Source organism: Haemaphysalis longicornis, unplaced genomic scaffold (genome assembly GCF_048455015.1).
Source record: "Haemaphysalis longicornis isolate Haplotype H1 unplaced genomic scaffold, Haemaphysalis longicornis Haplotype H1 scaffold_12, whole genome shotgun sequence".
NCBI classification, from domain to species: domain Eukaryota; kingdom Metazoa; phylum Arthropoda; class Arachnida; order Ixodida; family Ixodidae; genus Haemaphysalis; species Haemaphysalis longicornis.
Window position 1 is genome coordinate 37,085,441 of NW_027526225.1, and position 22,791 is coordinate 37,108,231.

At 46.8% G+C, this 22,791-nt stretch overlaps 1 protein-coding gene across 1 annotated transcript; it reads right to left on the bottom strand.

The window, feature by feature from the left end:
- Positions 1–636: 636 nt before the first annotated feature.
- Positions 637–21,713, bottom strand: LOC144161921 (uncharacterized). Its single transcript, XM_077692474.1, has 5 exons — positions 21,528–21,713; positions 18,011–18,026; positions 7,828–7,960; positions 2,690–3,098; positions 637–894 (listed from the first exon to the last, which is right to left on the bottom strand). The coding sequence occupies exons 1-5, from the start codon at positions 21,555–21,557 to the stop codon at positions 664–666; spliced, it is 819 nt and encodes a 272-aa protein (XP_077548600.1). The 5' UTR covers positions 21,558–21,713; the 3' UTR covers positions 637–663.
- Positions 21,714–22,791: the final 1,078 nt, after the last annotated feature.

A 22,791-nucleotide genomic window follows, 5' to 3' on the forward strand; every position in this document is an offset into this window, starting at 1 on the left:
GTCCTCCACTCTGGTTCGAACATTTTTGCGGAAAAATGTTTCAGTTATTCTACGCTAAAGTGTAGAACCCTCTCACCAGCTGCTTGCTCCTGTCTGGTTGTAAATCACCTACTGCAATGGCGTTGTGAGGCCTTACAAAAAACCTGATGGGTGTTTTGTTGGTCGTATGGCAAGTATAGATTGTGCGGTCAAAATGATCCGACAATTTCGTTCTCCCCATTACCAACAAAACAAAACCAGCACTGTACACACGGCGCTTTACTAGCCTGGAAACCTTCCTGGGAAGAATTCTGCCATTTCAAGCTCCAAAGTTTCGAATTCGCACATTTCAATATGTCACTACTATTACTTAGTTCTACATAGCATGCGTTTCTTTATATCTTCTCATTTGTTCAGTACTCAATTCAATTACGTGGTGTTTTATGATTGAAAGAAAAACAAACTGTTTATATATAGGAGGAGGTCCCGAAGTCAGATACTGCAGGGACCTGTTATAATACAAGCATCAACAAATGAAGGATTTACCAAACAGTGGTTACCGTATTATTTTGACACGACAAACGAAGATATTACAGAACTGAGATTGCTAGGTTTATGAAACGAAGTGAAATCCAGTTCTTCAACTGTCTATTTTTATTCCAATTTAACTTCAGACTCCACATGCTAGAGACGCTGATCCTTGGTGGTAACCCGGCTTTCAAAACCACCTTCGACCTTTGTGAATCCTCTGACGGTGACCCTGCACGAAGTGCTGTTGACTCGTTCGATATCGTTCAGGTTTGGGTCCGCCAGAGCGCAGACATCAACAAATCTCTGTTGCCACTCATGGTTCCTTGTTTTAACCCAGGCCAGGACGTATCCTTCCAAATATATCGTTGCGCGCCAGGTAACTGCCTTCAAAAGAAATCAGAAAGAAAGAAAACCAAAGGATAGGTGAGAATTTGATGTTCATTGTGAGCATTTGTTGTGATCGCACGCAATAAAATTGTGCCTAACTTTTTGGATAACCTAAAATGAATTTCATTTGCGAAGCTCCTGCGTATAAACTCCAGTACACTGCTGAATAAAATGGTTGACCTTGTTAGCATGTATCTGCAGCAGAGCTGGCGACCCCTCTCCCTTCGCCGGAGACCAGCTGTTGAACTTCACGTGGATTTCCGAACTTCCCGCTGTTGGTTTTTTATGACTGGCAGGCCCGTATCGTTTTGTCCACAGCCTTTCACATCTCTGCCAAAGTGGACCGCATTAGCACGTGCGAGAACCTGCGGAAACCAGCTTCGCGAACTAGATGTCTGTGCTTTCCATTTCAGGCGCGAACGCACGTGAAATGGCGAGGGGAACAGCACGCGAGCGATCACCCCACGAACGCAATCGCATATAAGCCGGTTTCATAGGCGAAGGATCCAGAACAGACACGGGAGGCGTTTTTTCCCCTGGTTCGTCTCTTTTTTGTTTTATACGGGCGCGCAGTTTTAATTGTTTTCTGTTGTGCTTACTTTGGGAGGTTGGGTTATTGGTTTTTTCGTTCTTTTATCATTTATTTCCAACCTGCCAAACACATGCGTGTATTTGCCTTCCCGTATCGTAATGAGGCGGTTTGGCAAGGCAAGATGGAATGGTTTTCGCACGCTACGGGCGCCTAAATTCGTTGTTAGGTCTATTTATTTTTTTAGACTTCCTAGTTTACCCGTTTGGCTCTAATACTTGTAGAAATTCTCATATGGCATTTTTTCCTTCTTGTAGGTGTTGTGAAGTGCGCGCCACGCAACCTTTCGTAGTGGGACCTAGACTGGCCGAGGTTGAGCAGTTTCGCGTGCCTCCTGGAGAGCCGTGCTGCGCATGCACGAGGAGCAGTGACGTCTCACGGCGCACAGCTGGCGCACCGGAGCCGCCGCCTCCGCGACTGGATTGGATTGGATTGGATTAAATTGGATTGGATTGAATTGGATTGGCACTCGTTTTAGCAGCAGTAAGCATGGTAATCAGATAATCCTAGACAACCAGGAAAGCTAAGAATAACTAGCTGAACCTTAGCTCACGCTATGTATATCCTGGCATAGCCGAGCTAAGCCACTGATTCCCCCATCCGAAAATTAGGCTGAAAATTAGATGGCCAGATGAGATCAGTAAGTTTGCGGAGATAAATTGGTAGCAGTTAGCGCAGGACCGGGATAATTGGAGATTAATGGGAGAGGCATTTGCCCAGCAGTCGGCGTAGATATGCTGGTGATGATGATGACAATGCTGATTGTCTGTACATGTTATTTTTCCCCGCCGCGGCTAATCCCGTGTCCCTCCTCCGGTGTCTAGGATGGCCATGTGGTTATGTTGCGGGTTTGCGGGCGTAAAGGGCCCAGGCTCGATTTTGGGGACCTCCTTAACCCCGTTTTATTACCTTGAGGCCCGCGTTTCCAACCGTTGCTCGTTGGCGCCTTGCCTCGCCGCCACTTCACCTCATATTTCGAAACTTCTTGTTGCGACGGACGGACAAAGCTCAGCCTAAACATCTCCGCTGTAAAAATCATGCAATAAAACAATCTTCATCATGTGCACTGCACAAGACACAAGGAAGATACGCGGACACAGTGGTGCACGTCTTTGCTTTGTGTATGTTCCTGTGCGTTCTAGAAGGCGAACGTTAAAAGACTAACTATAATCCAAGACTTGTTATAACACCACTTGCACCCACCATGGTCTGCTCGATGATGACCCAAAGAACGTGCGTAGACGTTCTCGGGTTGACGGTGACCTCCTGGTTGATGGTGAAGGTCTCCTTGATAGTGTTGGTTATAGTTGTTCTCTCACGCATGTCCAGGGCGACACTTACTGCCCCGCCAGCTTTTCCGGCGACGCTTGAGCCGGACCCACCGAGGCTAGGAAAAGACAGCGACAGATCTATTTTAAGAGTCGTCCGCACTCCTCGGAGAATCTGCGTTGACGTTGTGCGGGATACTTCCACACTGCGGTGCAGCTTGACCTTTAGTGGATTTTTGTGTTGGTAGTTCTGGTACACTTGGTCGAGCGCTGTCACAGATTTTGTCTCGGTTCTCGTGGTACTTTTGTACTCGACTTTTACTTTGCGGACCTTCATTGAAGGGCTGGAATGGGGAGAAGGGATAGCATTTTAAAATAATAATACTGCGCTTCTGAAAAGTACCGTGTTTAAACAAGTATGACAGGTCTAATATTCCACGACAATGGGAACATTTCTGTGCGCATTTCATTTTGCGTTGCAGGCAGCCAAACTATGCGCACTATCTTTACTCTGCGACCAGCAGACTGGCTACCATCCATCTTTAAATGTGCAACTGCGCTACCTTCATCTCCTGCCATTTTTTTTACCTCACCCAACACCGACTTAGTCACTGTTCCGCATAGACCGCCTACAATCTGCGTCCTGACAATCTTCGAAAGCTACGCTACTTTTTTTTCTAGCGAAAGCTACACTACGCTACCTCGGGCGCTCTTCGCGTGGTGGCCAGTTTGGACCTTGAGAGCTAGAGGTCAAACCACACCCCCTTCAGCAAGCGCCAGGTACGGAGCAGCGGCGCGATGGCGAGGGTAGATAGGTGGCAGGGGAGAGATAGGCTTATCCTTGGATGAAACCAGCGGGGACTTAAACAAAGGAAGTGGAACACAAGGACAGCCACTGGTCTAAACACTAAATTTTTTTAAGAAGGGTGAAAATAAACACAACACAAAAAATAGAAAACACTGCGCAAGATCAAAACAATTTCACAAAAGCAACGGTGATAAGGCAATTAGATAGACACCGGCTACAGTCAAGGCCCACGCTGTTATGCAATCTGTTTCGGAATGAAGACACACGCTTGCTTGGCTGACACACTTGTCTACTCCTTCTGCTACGTGGAACGTTCCCATAACTTCCCGGGCCGTTTGTTCACGGTGCCTAACTTGATAGAATGTGAGTTGCAGAAAAAGTAGGTGTGAATCCGCGGAAGTAAGAACAATTTGAAGAAAGATGGGATTACGGGGGGCCCTTTAATGACAATTCATTCTTTCTCAAACGTACGTTGATACAACTTGTGTTCCACTTCCTTTGTCTTTGTTTAAGTTCGCACTCAGGAATATATCTTTCCAACTAGCCCAACTTGGAACCCTTCTGGCCAGATAACCCCCTGTGTAGGTAAGATAATGGAACATGTAGTGCTGGATAGACTGCAGAACTACATAGAGACTCACCATCTCTTCCCTACCACAACATACGGTTTCAGGCCAAATTTGTCAACCCAGGATATTTTACTCCAAATAAAGGAACAAGTTTTAGATGCAGCTTCTTGTGTAAATAAAGCTGTCATCATAGCCCTTGATTTAAAAGGCGCATTCGACAATATCACCCACCAAACAGTTTTATCCAACCTTAACGACCTAAACTGCGGAGTTAGAATATTTAACTATGTACGTTCTTTCTTAGAGGACTGGACGGCCACGATAGGAATTGGGGATATACGCACAGACACGCACAAAGCACCGAATAAAGGCACACCACAGGGCTCGGTGATATCTTCAATGCTCTTTAACGTAGCAATTTACAAGCTTCCAGAAACCCTAAACAAAATCCCCAATATCCGTCATGCAATATACGCCGATGATATAACCATATGGACAACCACGGGGTCAGACGGAGAAAAGCCAGATGCCCTACAAACAGCAGCAAAGGCCGTGCAAAAGCATGCCTCCCAGTGCGGACTACAATGCTCGGTGGAAAAATCAGAGTTACTCCAAATCCTCAAAAGAACACCGGGGAAAACATTCGTACCACCCACTCCGATGACAATCAACATAGACGGGAAACCTATCCCAACAGTAAAGACACTAAAAGTGCTGGGGCTAAGACTACGGCAGGACAATGGCTGCGGAACAGCCCTAAACCATTTAATGAAACAAATAGAACACACACTACGAATGATCAACCGAGTAACCAACCGAAGACACGGGATGAAAGAAGGGGACATCCTAAAAATTATCAACGCTCTCATAATCTCACGAGTCGCATACTCAGCTCCATTCTTATGTTTAACAGCCACTAACATCAAAACACTCAACACAAGACTTAGAAAGGCAATCAAAATGGCGCTAGGATTACCCCAATGGACGTCGACACAGAAATTAAATGAACTCGGAATTAGCAATACAGTTGAAGAAATACTCCAGGCACATAGAATAGGCCAGTTTGAGAGGTTAAAAACCAGCCACACTGGCAGGGAAACCCTAAAGCGACTGGGCTACCGTGTACATGACACCATGCACGCAACCACCCACGAGATTCCTGATTGCATATCCAGTGCCCTGAAAGTAGCACCCATACCTAAAAACATGAACCCTACACTCCACTACGGCCGAAGGTTGGACAGATGCCGTAATATCGAGAGAATATACGGGAATTCATCGTACACGAGGTACACAGATGCTGCCATTACGAGTACCGGTGGCATAGCCGCCATCTGTGCACACAACCCAATTCAGCAACGCACCATAACTGCTAGCGTGCGGACATCACCTATTGAAGCAGAAGAAGCGGCAATCGCTCTAGCCATCATTTCAGGTCAGCAGGATGCACGAATGAACATTGTTTCTGACTCCCAAAACGCCCGCAGGCAGTGGGCGAGAGGGCGTATCGGCAAAACAGCCCACAGATTAGCAATGGGCTACAAATCAAATAATCCAATCAAAATCAAATGGGCCCCTGGCCATGAAACTCTAGAGGGCAATCAACAGGCTCACGCCTGGGCTCGCGCCTCCCTTCCCCCAGCTGACAGCCCCCAAGCAGAGTTTCCTGTTCCTGTTATGCCCACATATTCAGAAATTCTAAGCTGCTACAAAGCAACCCGAATTAAATTCCCACATCCTCATCCCAAGTTGCAAAGACAGGATCAAACAGCATTCTGCTCAATCCAAACGAACACCTTCCCTCACCTCTCCCATCTACACAAACTGTACCCAACCCAATACCCGAAGCTGTGCCCCAAGTGAACCAAGTAGCCACACTCTACCATACGGCAGCAGGGTGCCACAAAATTCACAAACACCCTCTAACAGAGGAGCAGTGGAGTGAGGCACTGTCTAGCGCCGACTACGACGAGCAGTGCCGAACTGCCGAACGATCGCCAGAGCAGCCACCGGCGCACTGGAGACTGGAGCCCTGGACTAGGGGCACCAAGCACGTCCAACTACCCAACACACATAATAAAGTTATTTCTCTCTCTTTCTGGCGAGAGGCAGGTGAGGAGAGAACGGAGACGTGCGCGGAACCCAGGTCGCCACCTGGTGGAAGAAGGCGAGGAAGCTGCCGCCGCAGCAATAAGCCCCCGCAACAAAGGAAGCCCAGGAGGCCATGTGCGGCGCATAGCCGTGTGCGATGGAGGAAGACGAACATCCAGATGTGGCCGCTCGTACAGCGGCAAGACTTAACAAACGCCGCGAGGCCAAAAAAGATGAAGAATAAGCAGTGTATTCATTGCAAACCACACCTCGACAATGGGCCTAGCCAGGGCAGTGAAGCTTTTGCTATAGTGAACTAGAATACTTGGGTAGTGTAAAAAGCGCCGCCTACTCCCCATAGCGCCCTTGAAGCCGAACATGTTAACCGCGGCGCGTGGCGCTGGTGTTCCCCCCCCCCCCCCTCCCCCCCGAGGAGATTTCGAGGCGGCGCGCCTTGCCGCTGTGCTGCTGTTGAGTGGTTCACGCTCGGTTTTGATGTTTGCCATTTATTAGATGCGACGCTGAGAGCATCTCTTGTCGGCGGCCCTGTCCTTCCTGCATGCGTCCGTTGTTGTCCGCGTGCGTCCGTTGTTGTCCGCAGCCACACTCCCCCTCTCCTCTCCGATAGCGAACACTCTCTCGTGAGGGGCATTGGATTGGATTGGCTTGGCTTGGCTTGGCTTGGATTGGCTCGACTTGGATTGGATTTGATTAAAGTGGATTGTGTTGGATTGTGTTGCGTCATAGCCGCGCGCACTCTCTCTCTCCGCGGTCCCCTCTCCTTCGGGCGCGCTGCGCATATAACCGGTGTGCCGCTCTCCGACGGCCTTTCGGTCGACGGTTGCTCTCCGCTTGCGCTTGAACCCACCTCAGCGTCGCATCACACCAGGGTTTCCGCGAGGGGAGGTGGGCGTAATTTTATTTCCGCGTCGAGGAAGACGTCGTACACAAAAACTGTGTTCCCTGAACTGCCAAAGAAAGGGTAACGGGAAAGTTTGACCGCTCACGCGTGACCCCTGCGCGCGCGCGTCTTTCATTACACAGCTCGTTCATGCCGGTACAATAAACAAGTCAGCAGCTGTACATACATAATAAATCAAATTTAGTTCAATACCAAGGACATCCTCCTTTTAGGGGCGAGGGGCGAAGCACCTTAGGACCTCGCTTTGTCCGGGGCTTTGCGCCCGTGTACACAGTGTTGTGCACGCGCGAGGAGCATTGGATTGAATGGAATCGGATTTGGATTGGATTGGATTGAAATGGATTGGATTGGATTAAACTGAACTATTTCGGATTGGCTTGAATTGGATTGGAATAAATACTGTAGACACGCGTTGTCACTCATTTACATGCGCGAGTGGGCAATGCTATAGCAATGCCACGGGTGATTTACGGTAAGAACGATCTCCAGTGCTTCGCCCACTCGTCATGATTCACTTCATGGAGATGCGTGAATTTTGGGGGGCACAGCTTTGACAGGTGTCTTCACCGCCATTTATAGTGCTTGAGTCAACTACGGGCATGTTAGGATCAAAATATGGCAATGCGTCCACGCGAGGAACTTTAGAAGACATCCTTAGTCGAATTGTTTGAATACATACTCACTAATGTTTGGGCCACCCAGTGTCTTCGTCGGTTCGTACATAGTAGACATTCCTCAGTTCATCTCCCCAGCCCTTGTATACGGTATAGAGGGTATGCATTATGTCACCCTCTAAATCGGCTTCATAGCTTTTTGCTGTAAGTGAAAGACAGGGATTACAGCTTTGCAGTTCTGGTATTTCCGACAAAGGTTTCACTCACAAAGTGGGACAAATGTAGGTATAACTTCTGAGCTTCACGGAGACAAATCTACGCTCAGGAAATTCTGCTGCACGCATTTGTCAAGGCAGTACGTGGCCCGTGTGACTTAGAATACCTGCACGTGTACCCAGGCTAACCACAGCCATTAACGAATTATTGACAGATCCTTGATAGCATAGCGGAGCGAACGGTTCTTTTTTAGTGAATACGTCACAGTCAATCACACGAATAATCAATAAAATTAATTTCCATCAGTGAATAACTCCCAACAATACTAACTTCACATGACGCTAAAATTATCAGCTCCATTGTTTAATCGTTCCTCAAGACCCCCCCCCCCCAAATTCAAACACATCAACATGGGGAGACTGGCCAGAGGCTGGTCTGTAATTGTATGAACAAAATTGATCAGTGATTGAGGTAAGCAGTTTTCTTCAATAATGGTATGATTTACACCCTGGAGGGTGATTCTTCTCTATAATAATACCGTGACATCCTAGAAAAAACACAAAACACCTTTTATAAGTTGTTTTCTGTGGTCTAAGACACCACGAGGTTTAAACCACAAGGGTTACCTGTGCAGTTTACACTACAATGGTGTTTTTATTTATTTTAGTACCCTAAGGGCCCGTGACGGGCATTACAGAAGTGGGGAGGTAGGTTAAAAACAGAGAACACGACACTATAACACAGTTGAACAAGGAGTGACACACAAAGTACATCGATCATTCATCTCTCTTACTAGAGTCTTTTAACACGGAAGTGTTAAAAGTGTTGAAAAGTGTTTTATTTCCGGATACACCAAGATTTCGCTGACGTCATATCGGTCACGGAAGTGACGCCAGTACAACGAAGCAAGCGGCCTGCAAAGGGTGCACCCCGGCACACAAGGTCTCCTTGCGGGAAAGCAACCTTTAGTGCTAAAGAGTATGTTATTCTTAGGGTTGTTCGTTTTCGGGTTTTATATTTTAACACGAAACTGTTTCATGCAGCGATACCCCAAGATTTCACCGACGTTATATCCGTCACGGAAATGACGCCACTGCTTTTGCAGGACGTCGCTCGCCAAGCACACCAACAAGACAGCCGCCGACCCGCAAATCATGCTCAGCTGCAGATTTCGCTGCACATTTCACTCGTGTTTTACCGATTTCTATGACAGAGGAATCAACCGCACTTTTTGTTTATTAACAGAGCATGTGTATACGCAAATAAGTTGGGACTGCAACATGGTTGGGCTTATATAAGGTGCAAACAAAAGCAACGCATAGCATCAAAATCCTCTGTATAGGCACATTTCGAAGCATTCATACAAACTAAAATAAAACATTTCCAAACTTTGTGCCCATTACAAGACTACGCTGGATGGCTGAAACTGCGAAAAGAAATGCATATTTTGCACCACTTTTTTCAACAAAGCAGTTTCTAAGGCTAACTGGTGAATATTTTGGATGATAAAGGAATTAAACGCGGTCTGAGAGGAAGGTGGTTCTGTTAGATGAACGATACTTGCCAAGAGCAAGTTCCATTCCTGTATTGATAAAGCAAGGGGGGAGTTCTGATGCGTTTTAGTTCTAGCAAAAATCGGCCGTACTTTGTGCGCGCGATCAGTTCGGGAGGAAGCCTGATGAGCCTGCAAAATATTGGATGGCTCAGAGGGAAAGTGCGAAAATTTCCTTCAGGTATCCAGATGAGGCAGATCAAGACATCATTTCATAGCAGATACACTTATACCAGACGAGTAGCAACGCAAGATGAATCTTGCAGCTTTGTTCTTCACAGCTTCAAGGGAGTTAATAAAGGTCACCTGGTGTGGATGCCAGATAACAGACGCACATTTTAATGTGGATGTTATTAGGGAAATATACGCATGGTTTAAGGGTGGCTAACACCAACATTTTAAAAGGAGGTGTGAGGTGTGTGAAAACTACTAAAGCGGGTTTTTAGTAGTTTTGCTAGGGAGTAAGAGGGGTTAGTTACGCTATTCAGCTTTTAATAAGTTTCTTTGTGTTTTTTCTAGAATCTACAGACGTAGTTTATACAGAAAGAAATTTCCTCTTAGGGGTGTAAAACATTCGGCGGTGTACTCTTATTATTGGTAGCGAAAGTCGGTCATTCTGGAATAGGTGCCAGTGCCTGACGATGCGCGTTCACTGTCATAATCACCACGTGAATGGATTCGCTATTCGATGGGGTGACGCAGCTTGATAAAACGGTACGACTAGTTTGCCACCAGTTCTATTGGTCTGTAATGATATTGTCTATGCATACTTTGTTTTAGGGCGAAAGATAAGTGCTCGATTTTGTGGGAACCTGGTCGCGTGTTTCCAAACGTTTTGTTGGACAACTCCCCCCCCCCCTCCCCCATGCCCCCAGGGCAAGTGCAACCCGGTTCAGAAAATGTTTTCCTCTGAACGCAGAAAGAGAAAAAAGTTTGCGGTATTTTAGTATGCTTACGTACTTTAAAGGCGAACGTGTGGCGATACTTGTCCTTTCTGCTACATGGTATTTCGGTCTCCTATTTCGGTCTCCTATTTCTCTAGCGATGGCGTAGAGGTAGAACACCCGCCTCGCGTGCAGAAGGACCGTGGTTCGAATCCCGGTGCCAGACAATTCCCACCGGATTTAAAAAAAAAAATCCGCGTATTGATGGAATTGCACAAAGGGGCTTGGGGTGCGGCCTGACCCCGGCGACCATTGCCGGTAATGCACTCCCTCACCAGAGCAGGATTGGCCACCCTGGTGTAGTAACGGCCACAACCTCCCATGAATACGCCAACTAACCCTCGGCCCTCAGTCCCCAGCGGCTGCGAAGCAACTGACCACGGCGGCGGTCAGACCTGTGACGCAGCGGAGGGTGCTAAGAATCCCTGGATCCGGACAGGCCGCCAATGGAATCTGAACCTGGCAATGTTTAACGCGCGAACCTTATCTAGCGAAGCAAGTCTCGAGGTGTTGTTCGAGGAACTAGAGGGCATTAAATGGGATGTAATAGGGCTTAGCGAGGTTAGGAGGGCAGGCGAAGCCTTTACGGTGCTGAAAAATGGACACGTCCTATGTTACCGTGGTCTAGAGGACAGAAGAGAACTGGGAGTGGGATTTCTAGTCAATAAAAGCATAGCTGGCAACATAGACGAATACTATAGCATTAACGAACGGGCAGCAGATCTTGTAATTAGGCTCAATAAGAGGTACAAGCTCAAGGTGGTACAGGGCTACGCGCCCACATCCAGCTACGACGACCAAGTAGTGGAACGCTTCTATGAAGATGTGGAATCTGCAATGGCTAAAGTAAAAACACAGTATACCGTAGTTATGGGGGACTTCAATGCTAAAGTAGGCAAGAATCAGGCTGGAGACAAGGCAGTTGGGAACTATGGTCTGGGCTGTAGAAATAGCAGGGGGGACCTACTAGTTGAGTTTGCAGAACGGAATAACCTCCGCATAATGAATACGTTCTTCTGTAAACGGGAGAGTCGGAAGTGAACCTGGAGGAGCCCGAATGGGGAGCACAAAAATGAAATAGACTTCATATTATGCGATAACCCTGGCGTCGTGCAAGATGTGGAAGTGCTCCGAAGGGTAAGGTGTAGTGACCACCGTATGGTAAGATCTCGAATTAGGCTAGATTTGAGGAGGGACCGCAACAAGCTAGTACGAAAGAAGCCGATAAACGAACTAACAGTAAGACGTAAAGTAGAAGAATTCAGGATCGCACTGCAGAACCGATATTCCGCCCCTAACGAGGAAGCCGAGCTTACGACACAGGAAGCCAGCGACAACCTTACACGCATCATCACGGAGTGTGCAATAGAAGTCTGGGGCACTATGGCTAGACAGGATACTGGTAAACCTTCACAGGAGACGAAAGATCTAATCAGGAAACGGCAAACCATGAGAATCTCTACCGCAGCTGATAGAATAGAACTACCCGAGCTCTCGAAGTTAATCAATAAGCGTAAGACAGCTGACATACAGAAGTATAATATGGAGAGGATCAAATACGCTGTAAAGAACGGAGGTAGCCTGAAAGCAGTGAAGAGACGTCTTGGCGTGGGGAAAAATCAGATGTATGCACTTAAGGATAAGCAAGGCAATGTCATCACAAATAGGGATAAAATAGTCACAGTGGCCGAGGAGTTCTATAGGGATCTGTACAGTAGCCGGGACATACAGGATAATGCCGAACGAGACAGTAGTTCAGAGGAGATAGACATCCCACCAGTAACGACCGAAGAAGTAAGGAAGGCTTTGAAAGAAATGAAAGGGGGCAAAGCACCTGGTGAGGATCAGATAACAGCAGACCTCTTGAAGGATGGCGGAGAAATTGTACTTGACAAACTGGCAAACCTGTATACGCAATGCCTAATGACCGCAATGATACCGGAATCTTGGAAGAACGCGAACATCATCCTAATCCATAAGAAAGGCGACATGAAGGACTTGAAAAATTACAGGCCGATCAGCTTACTGTCAGTCGTATACAAGGTATTTACCAAGGTAATCGCTAACCGAATCTCTGCAACCTTAGATTTCAGTCAACCTAAAGAACAAGCAGGGTTCCGTAAAGGTTATTCAACAATGGACCATATTCACACGATCAATCAGGTGATAGAGAAGTGCGCTGAGTATACTGAACCCCTATATTTAGCCTTCATAGATTATGAGAAAGCATTTGACTCGGTCGAAACCCTAGCAGTCATTCAGGCATTACGGAACCAGGGGGTAGATGAGCATTATGTAAGAATACTAGAGGATATCTACACTGGGTCTACAGCTAGCATCATCCTCCATAGGGAGAGCAGTAAAATACCTATAAGGAAGGGTGTCAGACAAGGAGACACAATCTCTCCAATGTTATTCACAGCATGCTTACAAGAAGTATTCAGCACGTTGGATTGGGAACAGGTGGGAGTAAGGGTTAATGGAGAATACCTCAGTAACCTCAGATTTGCTGATGACGTTGCCTTGCTAAGTAACTCGGGGGACGAATTGCAAAGCATGCTTTCCGCACTGGGCGAACAGAGTAGAACCGTGGGCCTGAAAATTAATATGCAGAAAACTAAAGTAATGATCAATAACCTCGGGACAGCACAGCAGTTTGAGATAGGTGGCGAGGCAGTGGAAGTGGTAAGCGAATATATCTACTTAAGCCAAGTTGTGACCCCACATCCCAACCATGAGGCAGAGATAATTAGAAGGATCAGAATGGGGTGGGGTGCATATGGCAGACATTCTCAGGTAATGAATAGCAGCCTACCATTGTCGCTGAAGAAGAAAGTGTATGACAGCTGCATCTTACCGGTACTCACCTACGGGGCAGAAACTTGGAGGCTCACTAAAAGGGTTAAATTGAGAACGACTCAGCGGACAATGGAACGGAAGATGATAGGTGTAACATTAAGGGACAAGAAGAGAGCGGAGTGGGTCAGGGAACAAACGCGTGTTAAGGACACATTAGTAGAAATTAAGAATAAGAAATGGGCGTGGGCAGGGCATGTAATGCGAAGGCAAGATATATCCGATGGTTATTGAGAGTAACAGAGTGGATCCCTAGAGAAGGCAAGCGTTGCAGGGGGCGGCAGAAAGTTAGATGGCCAGATGAGATCAAGAAGTTTGCGGAGATAAATTGGTCACAGTTGGCACAGGACCGAGGTAATTGGAGAATAATGGGAGAGGCCTTTGCCCTGCAGTGGGCGCAGATAGGCTGGTGAAGATTTCTCTTTCATTTTGTGTGTGCGCCTTTTGTCGTAAATTACCTCGGCAGGTTTTTTTTCCTTGTTAAGTAACATCATGTTCAGGTGTCACACATCGCGCGCTATATATTCTGAGGCTTTTACGTTTCAAAATCACATTCTTTTAAGTTAATGATGTGGCTCATTAGTCCGCCAAAGCTCCCCGTACCTGACGAATCTCCTAACCGTGCATAAACCGCGAAAAAAGGAACAACGAAAAGTTTTGTTCCACCACTACCAGAGTGTAGAGATAGTACAGAAAATGAAAAAGCGGAGATAGTACAGCACAATGAAAATTGTGCTTGCTCCCTCTTCCACAGGAATCAGTAAAACACGAAAGTGAAAGGTGCCTTCACAGGAGCAGTTGAATGTTCAAGGAACCTCCTTCCAGTGCGAAGGGTCCGCGTGGCTGACCCCGCCAGGCGAAGTGACGCCGACACACAAGAAACAGAAAAATAACCGGTTTATTCCGAAACAACAAATCCGAAAGTGACATGCACAGAAACAGCAGCTTGAAGCACATAGCGGTAATGGGAATAACAGGACATCGGAGGGTGCTCCAATTCACGCGCGTCCCCCGTACAGGAAGGCGCTAGCAACGAGGCGCCAACTGTCGGCTCTCATTAGCGTTATGATGCGCTACTTCACTTCGCCTCTCCTAGACAGCAGCACCACTGAATGAATCCTAGGGAAGGATATAAGGCGCGTTCGTAGAGCTGTTCCGAGTTCATAGCCCATTTGGCAGAATGACTAGGGATCCACTCTCACATTTTAGCTCAATAAAATGTGCCTCGTACCTCCAGTTGCGGCGAGAGGCGAGAGTTCGTGTGCTCGAATCCTGGCCCCACCATGTCAATGGCACCTTTTCTGTTGACGTCATTTCCATGACGGATATGACATCAGTGAGATCTGTGTGTCGCCCGGCATAAAACAGTTTCGTGTTTAAGAACAGCTGAGATAGTACGGTAAGTATGGTAATACCGCATGGGACTGCTACTGTGGAGACCCGGGTCCAAATCCTATCGGAGAACACGAGTTTTTTATTTATGTATTCTCTACAGCAGCGGCCGTTTTGTTTGGCAGAAAGCAACAACCAAAACAACAACGGTTTTTCGCACTATGGGGCATGTTTGGCTTTATCGGTTCAAAGCATTTGGCGGGAATTCAACTGGCCGCAATGGCAGTTGCTTATTAACTCGGAAAACATCAAAACACGCATGGGCCCCTGCATTCAATTTCCCTCACCAAGATTTGTGAGGTCACCAATTTTTAATTCCGAAGCGGGTGATTAGTACAGCTTGTCTAAGCGGTTTTCTGGAACAAACACCTGAAATGAAACAAACTTTCCGAAACCAAGGGTAACCATCTGTTTCACAAAAACGCTCAGGTAGGCTTTACCAATCTCACCGTTCAACATTCAGAGTCCGTGACATCACAAATCGCAGTGCGGGAAATTGAATTGAAACGATATTCTCTTGGATCAATTTAAACAAGTACGGAGTGAGGGGTAGGACACTTCCAACTTTCAGTTCATATCTTAAACACCGTCAAAATAATGCATATTGATGTTTTTTCTTCATACAAACGTTACCTACATCCGGCGTCTCTCAGGGCAGCATATTGAAACATTTTCTTTTCAATGTTTACATTATTGACCTGCCAACGATTTCCAAAGAAGCGCAATTTGTAATTTACGGTGACGAGGCCTCCCTATTTATCTGGGATCTTACAACTACAGAAACAATTCCGAAAGCAAAGGATATCCTACAATGTCTTTTAAATGGGTCTAGCGCAGGCAATCTCAAAATACATGCGATTAAGTAGAAAGCGGTCCTTTTCCGGCCAATCAATGTGCGTGTAGGAACAAATGTATTCTTTAATCTTGGTAAAAAGATTTTCTAGGCCGTTAGCCACCATAAAACAGTCCGTGTTATATTTGATGAGCACCTTCGATAATTTGAGCAAACGAATCACGTACCCCTATGTTTGCCAAAAGCAGTAGGAGCCCTTTCTCAGTGTCATTGTACCCTTCCAGCCAATAATAAAAAGCAGATATACGAATCATTATTTCAATTTCCCTTTATATATTGTCATCTCGTTTGGGGTACCGCATTACGCAATAACATCAATACAATTGTAAGCCTGTAAATTAAAGCAATTAGCATGGTTTCGGGCGCAGAGTATTGTGCTCGTACTAAACCACTCTTCATTCGCTTTAAATGATGCTACACAATCCCGTTCCCATGATGCTAGAGCACATTATTATTTCTGCACTGACTGCTACAACCTCACTTCGCACTACTTTCCCTATCAAAATTTCAGCGTTAAAAGAATGCATAGCGGCCGCTGATACTCCAAACTAAAAAAAAGTGGCTTTTCCCCCAAACTCGCAGAAACTATGGTAAACAAATGTTAAAATATGTAATACCTTACACCTTGAACACTAATATAACTTTATTTGATGTTCTCGAAAGTAATGAACTTGATTTAATTAAACATTTTTAAACAGACATTCTGCAGTGTAGCAGATACTAGTGAGTTCACATTCGGCATGCTGCACTCTTTTACGTTTATTAGTAAAAAAAAAAAACAAGTCGGATTTGCCTTTGAGTTTCATATAGGTGTGCGCGTGTGGTTATTTTTCTCTTTTTGTCTTATTTTTTGTGCTGTTCACAGCATTGTGTGAACGTTTGGTTCTTCCGGTTCTATTTTGTTTTATTTCGTTGTAATGCGTACCGGGATAATTAAAGATTATTTGGCGAAGCCTCTGCCCTGCAGTGGGCGTAGATAGGCTGAATGAATGTGCACGAAGCTTTTTGTCATTTTTTAACTGTTGACAAAATGTATTTTTTTCTGCAAGCAAGCCTGCGTGCACTGAAGTTGTGTGTACATGCCATCCGCGTGTATACGTGTTTATGCCGGTGTATACATGATGACCGTTGCGCTGCAAAGTTTTGCTCATGTACATGTGTTAACATTTTGTGAATCTACAATTGTGGTCTTTATGTTTCTGCATAGGTATTTTTTTTTTACTTTCTTTCACAGATCACCCCCCCCCCTCCCCCCCTTATATTCCTGACTGGGCGCCTGAGACGCGACCGGTGGTTGTCCAGGCTTTTGTGGGCGCCGGGCCATACGACTGCTTCGTCACCACAGCCTTGACGTGTCCCTCCTACCCTGCCCTAAATCAAAGCTGCGCGCACGAGTCACTCCGTGCACTCCCAAGCCTGCTAGCAGAACTTACTGCCATTAGGGATGGCCTGCAGGCGCTTGCATCGACTTTGACTACTGGGGACAGGCTGGAACTTTACACGGACTCAACGGTAGCGATTCGGGATTTGCCTCGCGTTGCGCGTTGTACAAGCCTGGCCGCATGCACGAGATTGTAGACGCCCGAACGCAACACCTCCGAGGCACAGGGGTCCATCCTGGCAGACCCCCCAGATCTCAAGCGCTGGATATGTTGCCGCAGCACCGGTCTCTTCTTGGATTTTTGCGCGTTACGGGTGCAGTGTTGTACATATGAAAGCTTTTTCTTATGCGGCAGGGCAATCTTCCGCAAAAAAATATCACTCCCTTCTTGTAAACAATCATTTCCCTTTGCTTTCACTATCTTCCTATTTTTGGCGCCACTAAATAATACCTTGCAGTTCTGCCACTGCCACCTTATGTGGAGGGTCTAAGACCTCGTCAAGCTGCTCGTTGAGCAGCTTTTTGTCTGAGGTTTCTTTTTGGTGGGATGGAAATAAAAAAAAAGTATATTTCTTATTGTTATTTTGATTCTGAAATTAAATTGAGCAAACCACTATTGCATGCATCGTTGTAGGAAAGAGAGGAGAGGGTATTACAATCTCTGAAACTATAGCTTTTCGACGACATTTGCAGGAAAGCAAGAAGATATGCGACCATTTCTTTTAAACCTTTGTAGAAAACGCGCCCCGCGATGCAAGGTAAGTGTCCAGGACGCCATAGATTAATTTCAGTTCCATGCATTTATTTATCGCGTCCCAGGGACAGGTAAAAGAGGAATGACAAGTAGCATTTATACATACATCGCGCTGGTTTTTCGTGAGTACTGAAATTCGTTTGAAGACATTCTCTCAGCCGGCCTGCTATGAGCAAGTGGCGCCTCAAAAAGAAACGTCGCCCTATTGTGGTTTGCTGGCGCGCAGATTAATCAGTGGCAGCTCGGCTTTCAGGTTGTGAACCCTACGCTCCAGCGCATTTCTTGAACGTTTGGTGACACTCACCACTGTCAATCCAGAGCTGAAATACAAGAATGAAACACACTGAACACGTAAAGGCAATCTTTCAATCGATGTTTAAAAAAATACTTCAAATTGATATATCCGCGAAATAACGGTGGAGGAAACTGAAAAATGGGACTTTACCTCAATTGAATAAAGTGCCAGTTTACAAAAAAAAAAAAGAAATTCAACGACAAGGTGGTATTACCAACCATTATAATTTGAAACACTTCTTTAAAAAAGGGTGGGGGAGAAATCTGATTTATGGCTCTAAACGGCGTCGATATTACTTTGCTTCTCAGTCGGTGCCTTGCGAAGCGCGTTTTTGTATTCGTTTAGAATTTTCTCCGCAAAATGCTGAGTCGGAATTTTTTTTTACTGCCAGTTTATCGATATCTTGCGGATGCAGTACCTTTGCGCTCCATACAGCTATATGAACTGCACCTTCACGTGTACTTCTCTCAGCATAGTTCTTATTTTATATATTCATGACATGCTGCGGACACTGGGTCCAGGCAGGGTTGGAGATACAGGTACGTCAGGGTGCAAGTGCAAGTGCTGCAGGGCGCTGCAGGCAACAGAGATTTTACTGTTACACATCTAACACAACGTTTCCCAGATCCCCGCAAGAAACAACATACCCTCCGCCTAAATATATTTGCCCCTGATGGTCGTTTTCCGGCGATCCACCACAACAGAGATGTGTGAAATTGCCAAAGTGTCCGTCACATGTTAAAACAAGTGGAGTAAAGCTGCCCCTTTAAAGTCGAATGTTTTACGGTTTAATCCACCTGGTCGTCTGAGGAAGGGAAGAGGTCTAGATCTACTGGCTGTCTCATCGTGAACTTGCATCCTTTGTTGCCCTTTGCTGCAGTTTTTTTTTTTGTTTTAAGCGCTGCAATAGTCTTATTTGTCGCCCGAATGTTGAGGCCGGGCTGTCTAGAGGTGGTGTTGTCGCTCGTTCGGCAACAAACCTAGACATTGTGTCGGCACGGAATCATTGTTGCTATCGACGTGCCATGCAAATCCAGAGAATGGCCAAACAGAAAAATAACCATTTTAGTCGGCGCCCCGATTTCGTCGACCAGTTTGTAGAGCTGGTACCGGAAACAACCGTCGCCAGTGACATTACCATTTTAACGCAAAATCATTAAACCTCCATGTTAAAGGTACGCGTGTTATGAGGTACCGAAAATACGTGGCTACAAAAAATTCAGGGAAGCTTTCCCTCATGCACAAGACTTTAATGGCGAAGGTGTTGTAGGTGATTATTGACGGACGCAAATTGAGTTTTAGTATCGTTGTGATGTCCTGGTTGACGTCGGCGGCGTGGCATTTCAACGACCTTATGTTGAGCAAGGCCATAGTAAGCTCGTCGTTTTGGCCGACGTTTTCAAACGCTACTCTAGAAGCGCGAATTATCGTCTGTAGCGGATGCTTTGCACGCCGAGCCTCTGGAAGCGCGGCGTCTTCCTCGGCCGTGCGAATTGTCTGCGGCTGGGCCATGTGGAGTCAGTGATCAGCTACAGCAGCCTCGCCATTCAAGTCGCGGGTCTTCTGCGGTGCAGAGCGCCTGCGCACGGCGACATGAGGACGAACGAACTACGGGAGTACGCTATGATGTGTCTTTCTCGTTCTGAGCAAGTGGTTCCACGTTAGGGCGAACGCTGGAGTGTTTTTGTGGCCAATGTTGGTCAAGCTCCCTGCTTGACGAACGTGCGATCGAGGCACGCGGCGAACGCTTGGGCTTTTTGTTTTGCTTGCCAAACTTTGGCCAATCTTCCTAAGTGTTCATGCTTAGCTTGACAAACGTGCGCTCAAGGCACGCGCAACTGAGCGCTCGGTATTTTCTTGATATTTCTAACTGCGGACACCATACACCAACGATTTTCTCACCAGCTTCGCTGCCAAAAATTCTTTTCGCGGGCCGGAGAGCAGGGCATAGCACGCCAGAGAAGGGTTCTAGCCAACAGCATGAGCCTGGGGTTGCGCATGAAGAATAGGAAACAGCAGTGCGGGAGAAGGGTATGAGAGGGCTCTGAGAAAGGGCGATGCTGTGAGCGCCAAAGAAGGTAAAAGGAAAGTTAAAGGGGAATAGGCGGATTCCGCACGATCAATATCGACCACGTTGAAAGTGGAGTGAGCTTAGGATGGTTATGGTGACGACTATCAAAGCTCGAAGAATCGACTGGCGGTGCAGGGTCCGCGATCCACGCGTACGTCACGCACGAGGCCGGGGAAGGGACCGTCGGGGTGCCCGGCAAAGCCCTACTTCATGCGTGCATCACGTTCTCTGCACTTGGAGCTGGTAGGGTCTAAAAAAATTCCCTCGCACTTCCCCGAGGGGGAGAGTGTGTAAGTGCGAATGCACGGTTGTTGATTGCGCGATTACGGTGGATATCGTGATCTTGGAGTGGAGAGGAGGCGCCCAACACCCGCAGTCACTGAGCGGAGAGAGGAGGAGGAGAGTAGCGCCCGCCGTTACGGCGAGGGCTACACGAGCGCCCTCACGCGTCGGAATGCGGAGCGCCCGCTACGCGAGCGAGAGCTCTCCCGCCCGAAGTGGCGAGGAGGCGCCCAACACCCGCAGTCACTGAGCGGAGAGAGGAGGAGAGTAGCGCGCGCCCATCTCCCCCCCTTGCTAGGGAATACGAGGAGGAAGACGAGGAGCGCGCACACCCGCAGCTGTTGCTATGCGGACGACGGCGACGGACGATTCAGGCTCGCTGAAGGAGTGCATTCGCACTTAAAAGCTTGCTCGCCAGTAGTAGCGCCTTCGCTGTGCAAACCGGGAATGCATGCTGTCCTGATGATTTCAGGCACGGCAACGACGCCTGGCGGCCATGGAAGGATACCAGCGCGGTGAGCACCATGCCCAGAAGTGGCAAGCGGAACGACCAACGAAGATTAAGCTCCTGGTGCAAGGGGGGCAGTTCTGTGTCGCCGAGCAAATGGTCAAAGACTCTTCTGCGCGACGTTTCACACCGTAAAAATATGCAGATGATGATTTCAGTGTACAAGCACAAGCTTCGTTTTTGTCGATTTCCACTGATGAGTGGTATCCGCCATTTTTTACACTTTAGGCGCTGACCAGTGACAATACCGGTTTTCAAAACCTTGATGCCGGCTGTGCTCAGATTTTGTCGCCGCAACCCCTTCCTTACTGTGTAGTGACAAGGACGAAATGGGCGCTTCCACACGCTTTAAGGGAGTACTGGCATCTTCAAAACGCTTGGCCGAAGTTATTTGCTTCAACGCAATAAAAGAATGAAGGATGAGGAATAAATGTTTATTCTACGAGCGCTGGTGCTGCTGTTAGGGCAAATTACAATCGTTGTACGGCTGTGAATGCCTTAGTGCCTTCCATGGAGTAGGCCAGTGAACAGGAGTTTCACAGCGCTTTTGACGGCTCTTAAAGCACAGCCGAGTCCTTTTCTTTTAACGATACGCGTTGTTCCCATTTAAAATTTGTTTCAAACCAAAGAGCCCATGTATGGTCATGCAGTAAGCCGTTACTCACCCAGCTCACGAGGACCAATGAGAGGAACATGTTAGCGGTCTTCAAACTCGGAATTTGTATCTGATAAAAAAAGGCGGCTGAAAATGATGAGGCTGTGTTTGGTGCATTTAGCGCAACAGCTGGAGACAATCGACTTCTTCAAGAAACGCCGCAGCAGAGCGAAGTACGGTAGGATTCACGAAAACGTCTGTGACCCAAAAAATTGCATTGCCGCTAGACAGCAAACGATAGGAAAAGGATAGAACATGGTAAAAAATATCACCCTTTGTATGTCAACCCCTTGACAGCCTTTGCACGGTTTCCAAACCACGAAATAAAGACACTGTCATGTGTCTTAAATATCAATTTAGAAAATGGCAGCCTATACGTTTCTCCCAATATTTGTTCTGTCCTGTTCATCAAACGTGTGAAAAGGATGACGCGAACGATGAGGAAAAAGTACATTGTTCAACCTGTGTCTGTGAGAACGCTGCTGCGAAACGCGTCTAAAGCCAAACAACAGAAACTGCTTCGTTTTGTCTTGAGAAAACGTAGCAACGAGCAAACAGAGCAACGCTATATAGTTGAAGTGGAACACACTATAAGAACAGAGAGCGTACATACAGTGGCATCTTTCGTATGTTGTACAGGCACGGGTCATGTTTTTTGTTCTAAACTTCAGATATTGCCGTCTGAAGGATGGACTTGGAAGGCCAACGACACTACAGAACCACCAAGGATTGGCAGAATATAGTACTCGTAACCGAAACTGACCGTTTGCAGTTGGAAACTTCCTGCCATCTCGAAGCAAGGGGAAAAGCAAGCATTAAACCCGATCACTCCTCATAAGCGTTCAGTTACTGTAAGCACGCAATGATTGATCATTATCGAGTTTGTATATATGGGATAGTTAGTTCTTTTCCGCCTGCAAAATTTCGTTCGTTGCACAACACTAGCGAGTAGCATTCGGTGGCATAGGGTAAAAAGTTCCATTGAATTCTAACACCATAAAGGAAATTTTTTGAAATAATGACTAGTATTTGATCTGGGTCCTACAGGATAACAAGGTGTGTCTTATTTTGAATTTGTAATGCTAGAGACTTTTTGCGCAGTGCTAAGTAGATTGTTATTGTATGCTAGCTGTTAAGTTCGGCATCCTCATTTAATTAATTAAAGCCGCCGAAGGCTCATGTATCGGCGTTGCCTCCGCTTGTAGCTGTCATGCTGGGTTCCTTTCATGCAGCCGCAGGAACGCGATGTTGGGGGCCGCCGAGTGCATGCCTTG